Here is a 14,367-nt window from a genome sequence, read left to right on the forward strand (position 1 = left end):
GTCAGGTCTCAGTGACATAGGAGCGTAATTTTATTTTTTAAATGTAAGTTCAGGAAGACAACTGCCTAGGACTAGCTGTGGGAAGTACCTGTCTTAATCCTCTAATGTTAGGACACATCTAGTTTTAATCCTATTAAGCCTGCTCAAAATTATCCAGTGCCCTCTGCAGCGTTCAACTCTATTTCAAGTCTTTATGACAGAGGGGAAAAGGATACAGCAGATTCCCTTGCCCTGCAGCCTTCCTTGGGAAGCAGAGCTGGAGGAGGGTCCCGGCTGCCCGATGTGTCCCCCTGACCCCCAAAGGACACCGGAACGCCGCCGGGACATCCCCGAGCACGGCCCTGGAACGAGAGGTGCGGGACGGGGCCGGGAGCGGCGGGGCCCGCCCGGGGCAGCGCCGCCGGCGGCCCCGGCCCGCAGCCCCCGGCACCGGGGCTGCTCCCGCCGGGAAAAACCCGGCACCGAGCGGGGACAAGGCGGAGGGAGCGGCGCTGGAGCTGCCGCCCCGCATCGCTCCCGCTCCCGTCCGCGGCAGGCCGGGTCCGTGAGGCAGAAAAGCCGCCGCTCCCCCGTGCCAGGCGTGAGGCGGCCAATCTGCCCCGGGCTGGCGGCTGGAGGAGGAGAACAGCCTGCACCTGCGTCCAAGGGGCACAGCCATCCTCCCGCGGGGCATTGCTGGGCTCACGCCGGGATTTTCGGCACGGAAGGGAAGCGGCCAGGCATGCTTGGAGCCATGTTCCGCCCCGCACGCGGTCACCGGGCCGGTAAATGTGTCCCCGCCGTGCCCAGGCAGCGACATTGCCGCCCGCACGGCCCCGGGAGCGCTCCCATCGCCCCCGACACTGCCGCCTCGAAATCTGCTTTATTTAAATCACCTGCTCAAAGCAGCAACAGAAAAGGGAAAAAATTAAAAGGAGAGTTTAAAAAAAAGAGTATTAAAAATGAAAATAAAGATATAATTACTCCTTCTACACCTAAGTTTTGCCGTGGTAATGCCAAAACACAGCAGTGTATGTGTCTGGGTTTTTTGTTTGTTTGTATTTTTTTTAAGTTGAAAATTAAAGTACTGTTTCTTAAAAGATACACTGAGAATGCCCATGGCACAGCCGTGTTTGAAAAACATTCACCAAACACATCAGGACCAACTAACTTCAACACACTGGTGACTGCTCGCTCTGATTGCTGCCACACTTGATTTGAAGTTCCACGGGCTCCCTCTAAAAATATGCTAATCTGCAAACATTTACAGAAGGCAGCGACTCCCCTGTGGCAATACATAAAGTTTAAATTGTGTAAGTAAATATATGCATGCAAATTGCAAATAATAAAAACTTTTCAGTTCAGTGAAAGAGTAAAAATGAAGTCCACTCACCAGAAAGAAAAAAAAAAAAAAGAAGAAAAAAGACAAAACCCGAACTATAAAAACCCCATCATAACAACAACAACAACAATCACCAAATGACCAAATACTGGTTTTGGTTTAGGCCTTGACCTTACCAAAAAACCCCAAACAACCACAACAACAAAAAGCAAACATAAACCTCAACCTCAAACCAACCAACCAAAAACAGAAAAAAAAGGAAATTTAACTTGCCATACAAAACAAAATGCAATTTATACATGCTCCTTTTGCCCTAGCAATAGCTGTTGCTTGTAAGAAAGCCTCAAAAAATTACTGCAAAGCTTTAACTGCATTGTACAAACACAAATTTCACTTTCTTGCAAAATATGCTCATGTAAATAATGATAACTCAGATTCTGGAGTTGTTCAATGTGAGTTGAAAAACCTTCTTGTCATGGAAAATATGCAGCTGATATTTAGGAAGGTTTTCCTGTAATTAACTCCCCCTTGAGGATTTTCAGTTAGCAGCAGTAAAATTACCATCAGTGTACTAACACACACCACATGCACTCTTAGTCACTGCCCTACCAGCACTCTCTCAGAGATCAAAAAAAAGTAAAATAGAACAAAACTACCTCAAGATGAAGTCCAAGATAATAAATTATTTTCTTTCTTTTCCTTTTTGTTCTTTTTTTTCTTTTAATGCAGGCAAACTACATTTGTTTTTTTAAAAACTTCATCTGCACTGTACATACCTGCCAATTTTTGCTTCCTCTACTAGAATCTGTGTTATACTGAAAATGCTCATTTCAAATTAGCTCTCTACCTATTCTTATTTAAGATTGAATTCAGAGGCAAGATCAAAGGTTAATACTTTTATACTTAGTACAACTTGTTTAAAATGTTACTATGTCCTTCAGTCTTTAAGAAAAAATAAAATCAGTATAGCAGCTTCCAAACCAAAGATGACTGGATAACAGAAATATTGCCCTATCTTTTTCACTTACTCAGATTTTAATCCTTTCCCCAGCTACTGATATTCTGCTGATTCAAAAGTATACATCTTATGTATGTGCCTTCTTCAATAGGAGATTTTAGACCCTGAATTATTTCAGTCTATTTGTGTAAACTTTTGTCATCTCTTTGCATATGATGTTAGTTACCAATATTTCCTGACATGCATGAAATGTGTGTTAAAGTTAAACACAGCTTAAACACAGGCACAGGAAGATGCCTCTCACCTGAAGACACCAGCTAGTGAAAGGCAATGCTACTGGAAGGCAGTGAGACCTCACACTCTGAACCAGAATCTGCTTTTCCTGTACTGATGTAAATAAAGCAAATCTGCCTTTTCTGTACTGGTGTGCATAAAGCACTACATCTGCAACCAACACTCTCATGCTCACATGTGTACCTGCACAGAACAGAATATATTCCACATGGATTCACCTATTCTTCTGTAGATAAATGCACTGGTGTAGGTAGGCCATGGTCTAGCTCTCTTTATATATTTACTGGTTAGAGAGATGTATGATGGAGCATGACATCACGTCACAAACTCCAATCCCACATAAGCACAGAGTTATATTACACTGGATTTCATATTTCAGGTCACAAACGCTGCTCTGCTTTCTCTAACCACTCTGCCAGGCCTGCCTACACTGGTGTGACCAGACCCTCTGGCCCCAATCCTGCAGCTCTAAGCACAAATTCCCACACACCTTTCCAAGATCTCCAGGCATGGCCTAAGTATTGCTCTGAACACAACAGTCTGCTAGCACACAACTTCTTTTTTTTTTTTTTTTTTTGTAACTGGTAATTATACCAGGACAAGCAACTGAAGGGAAAGGTGCATTAAAAAACTCCTTAATACGTATCTTTTTTTTCACAAAGGGCTCCCAGGAGTTTCCCTCTACTCTCCCTACTTCTTTAAAAACATAACAGTGGAAAAAATCAATCATTTTCAAACCAAGTTTTTAAAATATTATCTTTCTAGCTGAGGCAAAGCAAACTAACCAGTCGAGTACAATACTGGAGATGATCTCCTGCTGGTCCCTTGCAGCCACAAAGCCCTGAACTCCACCTATTGTCTCAATGGAAATGCTGCAGACTGTTTTAATGCCCCATCCCCAATTTTTTAACAAACATCAATTAAAAACCCCAATAAATCACTTGTTAAAAAGCTTGATAAAGAGTCTTCTAGCTGCTAAAGACTCCCTTACAAATATTGCATTTTGGGGCCAATTTCAAAATAGCAACAGGTTTATTCTTTTTACCTCCACATTTATATAATTTTGGTTCCATTTCTATATAGTAAGGTGACAGGAAGAATAGAGAAGAGTTAACTCCTTCCATCCCAAACTTATTACCACAGTACCTTCACCTTTCTTTCCTTTCCCCACAATACACCATTAGACTGACTTTTATAAATAGCCAGTTTGGAGGGATCCTTTTTTTTTTTCCCTTTTCCCTTTGAAAAATTACCTAAAGCCTTTTTTTCCCAAGCAAGTTAATGTGAACTTGGGAATGGCAATTAAATTGTCAGAATTAAAAAATTTGTTTTTAACTAGAAGGTAGCCAGAAGTATAGTCATGGGGCTGGTATTGATTGTCTGAACAGAGAACATTAGTCTTCAGGTATTTATTCTGCCACCTCTGCACCAGAGGTTCTCCTTCAAATCAAATCAATCCTTGGAAAAGATTGGCTCTTGCTCCTAAGACACATAACTAGGCTGCAACAGAGCTGATTGTTGTGTCCTCTCTAAGTTTTACTGAACAATATCTAGGCTTCCAATTGTTTCTGAATCAGTTTCACAGTTGCAAATTGTGATGATTCCTACATTTAGTTCTCTGGGGTGGAGAATACATGTAGTTGTATTTGTAAGACACCAAGCAGTTGATAATGTGTATCTTCTAATGAAAGTGAGTTAAAATCCATGTTATCAAGTATGGTTACTGCTTGCACTGTTCCATTATTTATGCATTATTTTTCCCTGCCTCCCTTTTGACAAAATCCCTTATGTCCAATTTCAGGTTTTGGTCTGTGATGTTTTGAAAAAAAACTTAAATAGGCAGTAGGGAACCTTTTATACATTATCTAAAAATGCTTTTGCTTCAGAGACATGAAAAATTAATTGAAATGGAATAATTAATGAAAAATTATTGATATGAAATCATAACATACTGGAGCAAATACTCTGCAAATACTAGGGATATCTACATCATGAAAGTCAGGTTCCAAAAAAATCTGAGAACAATTGGAATTTCTGATATGGAATTGGTTAATATTAGAAGTTTATAAACACAATTCAGAAAGAAATTGAACTGTACCTTCTAAAACTCAAGAAAAAAATACCCAAACAAACTAAAAACAACACATCAAGAAAGCCAAATCCAAAATGAAACAGTAAAAATCCCAACTATCTTTGCCCTCCTACACATTGTATATAGGCTCCAGCTGAACTTGAATTTGTACTTTGGTCATAGATTTTACACCTTGCCACTGGAAGTCCTTGAAAAAACACAGTTGTATGTGTACACACACTCAGGTAGAAAACAACTATCCATAATTCCAGAAATCACATTAAATAATGACTTAGGGTAAAGTAAACTAAAATATTCACTCGATAGATAAAAAACCAAAAGGACTACAGATAACAAAGGCAGTATGAAAATTCAGAATAAAACAACATCAGAAAATGAAACAAAATAGAAGACTGTTAAGGATGTCAAAATCTGAATAGAAAGGCACATAGAAAACAAGTATGTCTATTTAAATCACCAGAGTTAGTTATCAGCTATGTTTATTAGCTACTTCTGAAATAGGGCTACTTTATTCTTTCTTCCTTTGTATTGACAAAAATTGTTGTCCTGTCAATTACAAACTGATTACATACCACAGCCCTTGAAATATAGCATGGATTAGTGAAAATATCACATTAGTATGAAATATGAATAATTGCATTACTGTGTCTTTACTTGTGGAAGAACTACTTACACAAATTTAAATGGTTGCTCTAATTATTTTCCAGTAAGAATAAAGATTTTTAAAAATTTTGATAAACAGCATAAAGATTAAATACGAAAATACAAGGAATACATCAAACTTTGACAAGATCTATTTAACCTAAAGTACACATAATATTAAAAGAGGGGGAAGTTGTTGTTCATCCATGGAGTTTTAAACAGAAAAAACCCTAATGCCCTACAGTCCATGGTATAGGAACAACACATCTTATTAAGAACAATAATCCCCAAAGCAAAAAGTGAGTTAATTAATTCTACATCTTGTTCTTTCTATAGTCAAAGATGTAGGGCTCTACAAACATTGCTTTCAGATCACTTTATTGACTATTCTCTGTATGGTCATTTATTTCAGAGGACTGATGTCACATTTGGCATCATATCAGCTGACATATTGTAGACATTTTCTCCCAGAAATGGCTCTTTAAGGCCGAGTGCAAGAGGTTAAGATGCCTGACAGAAACCAACTTTATGACAGTGATGTTCTTCTACATTCATACAACACTCTTAACAATCTAAAATTAGCATAAACTACATCCCCCACGCAATTTGTGTGGGCATATGTATGCATCTATGTATTCAGTAATTCATAAGCTAACAAAGAAAAAAATCCCTAAATTTAGGTTATTTGCTCCATGACTTGTGCCTTCAAGGTGAAGGATACCCAGCTTTAATTATAAGCGAATTATTTTTAAGTACAAGACTTTTCTACCTTATCAGTGTACCCTCATTAGATAGCCAAGACATAAAATTTTGTACTAAACCCCAAAGTTCACTGGCTTTGGTTGTGGTTTTGTTTGCTTGCTTATATTTTGATTTACTACAGAATTCTCAACCTGACTATTCTATTAGTTTGGTAAATACATTCCCCTCTAGAATGGATGTAGCATCTTACATCAGACTGATCCCAGGTTATAAAATGAGGAGTAACAACTGTAAAAAAAAAGTAATCTCCCTTTTTTAAAATCACCAGGTAGAAACGATTGTTACCTTTTTGCTGCTTGAGCAGTACTTTGCAAGTCAGCATTTGCTACTCTTTATTCCATATCAAATTCTTGCAGAAAAGCTTGAGAACTTAAGCAAAGGTACAGTTTAGCTTGTAGAAGTGTTATTTCTCTTTTAACATATCTGTAACAATAAGCAGATATGTGCTAACTGAAATAATTGGTGTGGATTTTGAACAGGACAAATTCCTCTGAAGTTACTAAACTATAGGCAGGTAATTTACACAGAAGTCTGTCCAGGGATTAATGGCAAAATTGCATCCACTTTGCTTCTGTCTAGTGAGGACTGTAATTGTTGTATGCAAGGTATGCACCACCCAGGCCAGCTGAGATGGGAAGAAGGGGCTCAGCGAACACCAGCACTGCTGCTGTGAAGGAAGGGCCAGGTTACCTCTGTATGGAAAACACATTGCCCGAAACGCGGTGCCAAAAGCCTTTGCTTTGGGACCATTTGCTAGCATCCTACAAGGAGGAAGGTCCAGCCTCTCCCACCATGTACTGTAACCTGCTGCTGGTGGCAGGAGGCAGATTTTACACTGACCATGCTCTCCGGCTGCCCTGAGTGTCGCTTCAGGATGTGTCGATCCGAGGGGGTTACGCACAAATCGTCGCCGGCGCCGCAAGTCATCTTCCCAGTAGTCGAGGCGCCAGAACTCACGAGGACGACTACAATGAAACAGAGGAGCCACATATGTTAGCAATTATCAACCAGCATGGTAGCGCTGAATTTCTGCATAAAGCTCTCCTTGTTTGCGCTGCTTTCGCCTTTTTTTTCTAACCTCCCCCCCTTTCTGCAATCTTTTACTTAGGTATGTCCTTGAAAATAACAATATCACCTTCCAGTCTAAGGAACTCCTTTCCCTTTTTTCTTGGAAGGTGAAATGAGCACTAAATACATCATTTTGAAATGAATTGCTGACAGTGTGATCAGTTTCCCCACACTCTAGTGGCATGTGCTCCGATTTCAGCCTCATTTCAGCCTCAGCAGGGCACCTTTCTCAGTGACTGCATTTATAAACCAGAATAGGGAAAAGGCTATTATAAATATGGTATAGCATTACCTATATTAATCAAAGTCTGTCCCCCTTCATTTTTCTTCCTAATTTGTGCCTTTTTGCACAAGGTCAGTAAATCATGCCATGAATTCTTGGTCCAGAAAGTGTTAACTTTAATGAATACCTCAGTTACATGGTTATGTATGTGATAATAAAATATTACTCTGTTTAGATGTGCAGGAATTTAATTAAAATAATCTCTTAAAATATTCATTACATTTAGCCCCTGAGGCTTAGAACAACACGAGAAAATGCATTTCTTCTCCATTTACTGTTTTTAAATAAACCATTCCAGGAGAGTGAAACAGCAATCTATTTTCGAGCAAATCAGATTGCATTTCTGGTTTATGTAGTTGTGTTTTTACATTTAATTAAAAACTACATGTTATGATGTGTAATAGTTGCGACATAGAAAGCATACTTTAAAAAAATTACATATAGAAAAGGTTATATCAAATTCATTATTTTCCATTTTATGCTGCAAATATACGTAGATCTTTTTAATATGGTCATATATAAGTGCCAGTTACTATCTGTTTAGATGATCATGAATTAATGCCACTGTAAAACAGTATTTTAGCCCAGAGAATGTACAGAAAATGTCAATTTCAGGTATGGCAAATAAGCAAACAGAAAATACCTGAGGCATAGATTAGTCATGGTACCCTGAAAATGTGTACGTTCAGGCTAAAAACATGGACTTTGTTTACACAGCCAGTATTAAAACAATAGATGAAAATGCAGATATATCTATTCCATTTCTGATCCACGAGCTAATAGAAACTATACCTGTCAACACTGACAAATGAATAAGCACAATTAATTTACAGATCACAATGTTAAAAACACTTGCTATCTACATTCGTAGTTCTGAGGTTTAAAGGCAGAAATTAGTTTTATTTAAGGTAAATCAAGGTTTCAAACAAATGTAGTAACAAAAGACAGAATGATTTGTGCAACGCTACTGCCAAACATGATTTGTAGATATTAAAAATTCTGACTGAAAATAATTTTATCAAAATGGAGGTTGTCTTTGCAGCCTTCATTAAAATTCTATGTCTATTTTGAACACCAAAGAAAAGGCAGTGCTAGTCTTCATCTTCCTAATTGCTTAATTTCAGAAAAAAACTGAAGTATTGAAATCAAATTCCCCAGTATCTTATTTTACACTTGTCTGTATTACAGTCACACTAAAATTGGGCTGCTCTGATTATAAGACCCAATGATTTTGGAATAATTAACCAAAGGAAAACTACAATATACAGGAAGATATGGGTTTATTCAAAGGTCGATTAATAACTTAAAATTCTCCATTAGTGATTACAGAAAAAAAAGCAGAACACAGCTGGCTATGTGCATGCCTTTGATAGTCGTAGAGCATGGATAGGCACTTCATCATTCTGCCTTCCTACATTTATCTGTTAAAATTATTATCAAATATCAGCCAGGATGCAGTCGTGAATCACAGCCTGCTCCTCGTCTTCAGGGGAATGATACAATGAGGGTCTATTCATCAGGCTGGCAATCGGCACGAGTAATTAGTTCCCTGCACTGGGATCTCCTACAAAGCTTATTTCAGTCGGCACCACAAACATATGACAATGAAAAGCTAATGGAAGCCGCTAAAATTTGTTAACCTCTTCTGCCATCAATCCTTCTGGTGTTCTGGGCTACAGTATTATGCAAAGATGGTAAATTATTAATTTGTCATTCATCTACCTCACCACAGTTTTGATAGAATTAAGTGATGCCATTCTTCTGGATAACAATTACAATTATAGCACATTACAAAACTATGCTAAAATTATTAGGAAAATAGGTAACAATGATCAGGCATGAAATATTATCCTGAAACATAATATATCTTTAGTCCCTTGCTTTTATTTTCAGTTCTGCATGCAAAATTTGCATAGGATTCTATCTCCTTCAGTGGTGCACTGATTATTCACACACAACTACATAACCACTATTAGACTCTGTATTTCAGTATTTGTAAGTATTGGCAACCACTGCATTATGAGGGGGAAAAAAAATTATCCACTCTTCACACATAAAAAAACATCCAACAAAACCCTGCAAAGCCAAAAATAAACACCTGCGTTGACTAATTGTTACAAGTGAGACATTTTTGAGAGCAGCTACTGGGAAAAATGCAATTTTTAAACCAATGTAAACCAGTTGATACTAGAACCAATATAAACCAGTACACTGCACAGCTACTCCAGCACACTGCCTCACTAGTAAGAGCAATTAACCACTGCAGTCCCATCCCCAAAAGGCAATGCTGAACCCTGCTTTGTACCTCTGCAGCCAGGGGGAGACAGAAATATTGCTCTGATTTGGGCAGAACTGACTGCTGGCAGACTGAAGGACTGTGAAGCAAAGGGTCAAGGAGGCAGATTTTAGGGAAGCTACAGGGGACATTTGACAAGAGGAGTTCCTGGCCCTGCAGGAAAGGCTGCCATATGGACTAGAGGTGCTATATGGACTGGATCGATGCACATAACTACTCAATTAGTCTAAATGCAAGAGCAACATCGCTCAGGGGATCAGGGATTTATGAATTATAAATCATATGATTTGCATGGATTTGTCAGGGCCCCCTCCAACATGATACACAGCAATTAGTGGCTCTTTAGTAACAATATTGACTGAATCGAAACAAAGCTTTTATATTAAGTGTTTTATTCAAATAGCATAACCATTATACTGCTTTATTTTTCCAACAGTTTCCCAAATTACCAGGCTATGTACTCAGAATTGAGAGAAAACCTTCCTCTCATTCCCATGCACCTAACCTCATTGTTAAAATTGTACAGAGATGAGATCAAATTTAAAATGACCAATATAACCTGTTGCCTCAGAATTTTGTGTCATGAAAAAAATAAGACATTTCACTGTGGGCAATAAGGAAAAGTCTAAATGCTCATTTATCTCCACTATCAGAACAAGAAACCTGTATTTCCTTCCAGTTTCAAAGATTAGGACAATTGGAGACAAAACATCCCAACTGCTGTATTAGTTTTATTATGGTGTCATAGCAAAGGTATTTTAGGCATGGAAACTACCTATTAGTCCTCATACCCTTATAGATTTAAATTGACTATAAGCCACACCAGACAATGAGAGGATAATGCAATTGCTGAAGAATTACTTCTTGTAATGTCTTACCCCACTGTGTATTTCGAGATACTCTGCCATCCCAGAAAAGAAACAGTCAACACACCAGTGTGGGTTGTAAAGGGACTGCGTGAGATAGGAAGAGGAAATAAAATGCAAACCTACAAAAGCAATATTTTGAGAGGTCTTAGGGCTGTACTCAAGCTACCAGTTAAGTGAGAATGGATTTCAGCACACCACAGAAGTCCCCATTCAGATCCTTAGATGAGTGAAGTAGCAAATAAACAAATACAGAAATAGAAAAGAAAGAAAAGAAAGAAAAGAAAGAAAAGAAAGAAAAGAAAGAAAAGAAAGAAAAGAAAGAAAAGAAAGAAAAGAAAGAAAAGAAAGAAAAGAAAGAAAAGAAAGAAAAGAGCACAGTGTTAGAGAAATCTTCAGAGACAGAGGATAGCCAGAGTTCTAAAAGACCTCTTCCATCTAGAAGGCTTTTAAACTCAAAGGCAAGAAAATCCACTTCCACAAAAGGCAACCACAACAAACTTAAAAACAGAGAAGCCTGTGTGAAGATACCAAGATAAATTTCGAGATTACACACTCCTTGTCAGAACTCTAACTGTAGAGTTAAGCAGATGAGTCAGTCTCCAAACCTAATCAATCCTTGGTCTCTTCACTAAGACTATCAGAAAGGCAATCAATCAGTGATGACAATTCCTAAGGTGTAGATGCTCAAACACAGAGACTTAGGCTACATTCATTTCATAGAAAGCCAAAAACAGAGGGGCAACACCATTCATGCATCAGGAGCAACAGTACAGATCTGAAAGGAAATCTAAAAGAAGGCAGCTCCATGATTTCTCCATCACCAGCTACATGTCTACTCCATCTTCTGGTTATAATTTACTAAACACTTTGGTTGAAATGGCTCATTAAATGCAGAGTATTAGGTGCTTCTTCTAAATTACACAAAAAAGCAATCAAAGAACACAGATAGTGGTGCCCAACTTTAAAGGAAAAATAAAGCAGATTATTTTAACACTGTTCAGGAACACTTCTTGGTCTACAACTAGATATCTTTTGCTTCCATGTAAAATGTTTCAAGAACTTAAACCAGGTATCTTCTGCAATAGATACAAACATTTTTCTCAAAAAAGCCAAAAAACGAAATCAAACCTACAATAACCCCAACAACAAGCATTTGCATTTGAATCACAGAATCATAGAACTGTTTGGGTTGGAAGGGACCTTAAGGATCATCCAGTTCCAAACTCCCTGCTGTGAGGAGGGACACCTTCCACTAGATCAGGTTGCTCAGACCCCATCCAACCTGGCTTCGACCACTTCCTGGGATGGGGCATCCACAACTTCTCTGGGCAACCTGTGCCAGTACCTCACCACCCTCACAGTGAAGAACTTCCTGTCAATATCTAATCTATGCCTGCCCTCTAAATGTGAAGCCATCTACCATTGTCCTGTCACTCCATGTTCTTGTAGAAAGCCTCCCTTCATCTTTCTTGTAGTCTCTTTAGGTATTGGAATGTGCTGTAAGGTCTCCCTGGAGCCTTCTCTTCTCCAGGCCGAACAGCCCCAACTCTCTCAGCCTTTCCTCATAGGAGAGGTGCTCCAGCCCTCTGATCATCTTCTTGGACTCTGAAGTCACTCCAACCAGGTCCATGTTGAGGACCCCAGAGGTGGATGCAGCACTGCAGGTGGGCTCTCACCAGAGCAGAGCAGAGCAGAGGGGCAGAATCCCCTCCCTCCCCAGCTGCCCACGGTGCTTTGGATAGCCCAGGACACGTTTGGCTTTCTGGGCTGTGACTGCACAGTGCTGGGTCACATTCAGCCTCTTACCCACCAGCACCTCCAAACCCTTCTGGGCAGGGCTGCCCTCAATCTGTTCATCTCTCAGCATTGATTTGATTGTCAATCTGAAGATAAAAGTGCTGAAGTTCTGGAAAATAGTGCAAAACCTTTAGTGGAGTTCCTCCAGCAGACTGCAGGGCATCTTGTAATGTAAGAGGCTGCCTGATCTTGCAAATTGAAATCCATTGCATTTCCATGGCATTAAGCTGGATGTCCAGAATATTAACTAAAATCACTCATATTTTGTATGTAATAGTAAAATGCAAGGTATATTCCACTAACTGACTCAATAAAAGCTAATTTTAGAAAACAAGTGAAACATTTTCTGAAGCAATTCAATACTCTTCCAATGAGCTTTCACAAACCGTGAAAAAAATTTTATTTTTGATCTAAAAAACCAAGTTACACCAGACCACACAATGAGCATACTACTAGTCACATGTCAATAAACATTTATCTAAAAAATGTTTAGTACACATCTAGATATATTACTGACCTGCAACATAATCAAAAAATATGTAACACACTTTGGAATATAAAACAGTGAGCTTGATGATGGCAAAGCAAACGCTGACAATGGTAACAGGTAAGTTCTCAGCAGCACTACGAAGTTTCACATTCCATGCAGAGATCCCATGCACAACTGTTTGCCACATGGCAAATCAGAGTATTGATGCAGTAGGGAAAATTACTTTTTCCGTAAAGCAGCTTCCTGATCTGATTCCCACCTTGCCCATACTACCAAAGCAAACAGGAAAAGATTTGATTAGTATTAAGTCAAAGCTGCAGCTCAAATATTACTCACCCAGCCACATTCTGTGTGTATTTCATAGCACTTCACTGATCATGTATCTACTTCAGGACATTAAAGATTAATTAAATCCTGATAAGTGCATTGAGATCTTTGGAAGTGCTGCCTACATTACCTATACTTTCTACAATGGCACAACTTGTTGCTGTTCGACTCTCTCTCTCTCTCTCTCTCAGCTGCATTCACACAAGCATTTGTGTGGCCATCCTAAACCAAATCACAGTAACCAGCTGGGATTATTAGACTTCATTGCTTTTATTCTGTTTTATATCAGTGACCTGCTCACCCTGCAGCCTCACCAGCAACTATGTGACTAAAAATAAGGGAAAGAGATGTGCAGGTGAGAGAAAGGAAGGAAAGGATGAAGAAGAATATCAAAAAGATGTATAATGTAATCATACTCTAATATTAACAGTCTCTGCCTTTTCATGTTATCTTCATTTGCCCCAAACACAGACATTCATATTCCATAGTTTCAGGATACAGACTTCCACAAATGGAAAAAACTGGGAATTCTTAAGGAAAAAACCTCGTGTGCAGGCATGCTCTCAATCTCTGCCACAGTTACTGCAGCAGTAATAGGAACTGGTCATAACAAAGGCCCAAGGCCACTGAGTACAACTTCTTTGGCATAGTATCAATTATGAGAAACACTAATGTAATCCATTAAATCAGTATAGTCTATTTACTTCTAACCCTCCTCCAAGAAAACATTTGGCTTTGTCTGTAAAGGATTTTTTTTTCCTAAAAGAACCGTTGTCTTTATTTGTGCTTCAATTTTATCAAAAGGTGTGTGTGGAGGGGGGTTTCCTGGGTTTGCTGAAGAGAGAACAGTGTCATTCTCCAAGTCTTACAGAAGAAAGAAATGTGAAAGGCATCTCTTGATGAGAGATGAAAAAAGCAGGCTATGAACTTTAGGCACAACATGTGCATGGACTCAGCACAGAACTCTGAGGACTCAGCACAGTTGCAGGGGACCTTTGTACAGTTTAAACCTCAGGTGCTTCCAGTGTAGAGGAGAAGAAGGGAACATCAGCAAGGGAAGCCTGTCTTAACATGTTTCATATGCTAAGATATATAAACATAAATCCAAACATATGTTTGCATTTCCCCATATAAACACGACAGTACAAACAGCACAGATCTGCAATTC

At 38.9% G+C, this 14,367-nt stretch overlaps 1 protein-coding gene across 6 annotated transcripts in view; it reads right to left on the minus strand.

Annotated features, from left to right (window-relative positions):
* The window catches only part of LRBA (LPS responsive beige-like anchor protein), a 367,939-nt gene that overhangs the window by 169,318 nt on the left and 184,254 nt on the right, over positions 1-14,367 (minus strand). For 4 of the 6 annotated variants that reach the window (XM_030947121.1, XM_030947122.1, XM_030947120.1 and 1 more), the window contains one exon: positions 6,910-7,034. In XM_030947121.1, the coding sequence (XP_030802981.1) occupies positions 6,910-7,034 (125 nt within the window). Of the gene's footprint in view, positions 1-88; positions 179-635; positions 1,231-6,909; positions 7,035-14,367 lie in introns of those variants that run through there. The other 2 variants (XM_030947123.1, XM_030947124.1) reach the window with 2 other exon arrangements.

This window comes from Camarhynchus parvulus, chromosome 4 (genome assembly GCF_901933205.1).
Source record: "Camarhynchus parvulus chromosome 4, STF_HiC, whole genome shotgun sequence".
Taxonomy (NCBI): domain Eukaryota; kingdom Metazoa; phylum Chordata; class Aves; order Passeriformes; family Thraupidae; genus Camarhynchus; species Camarhynchus parvulus.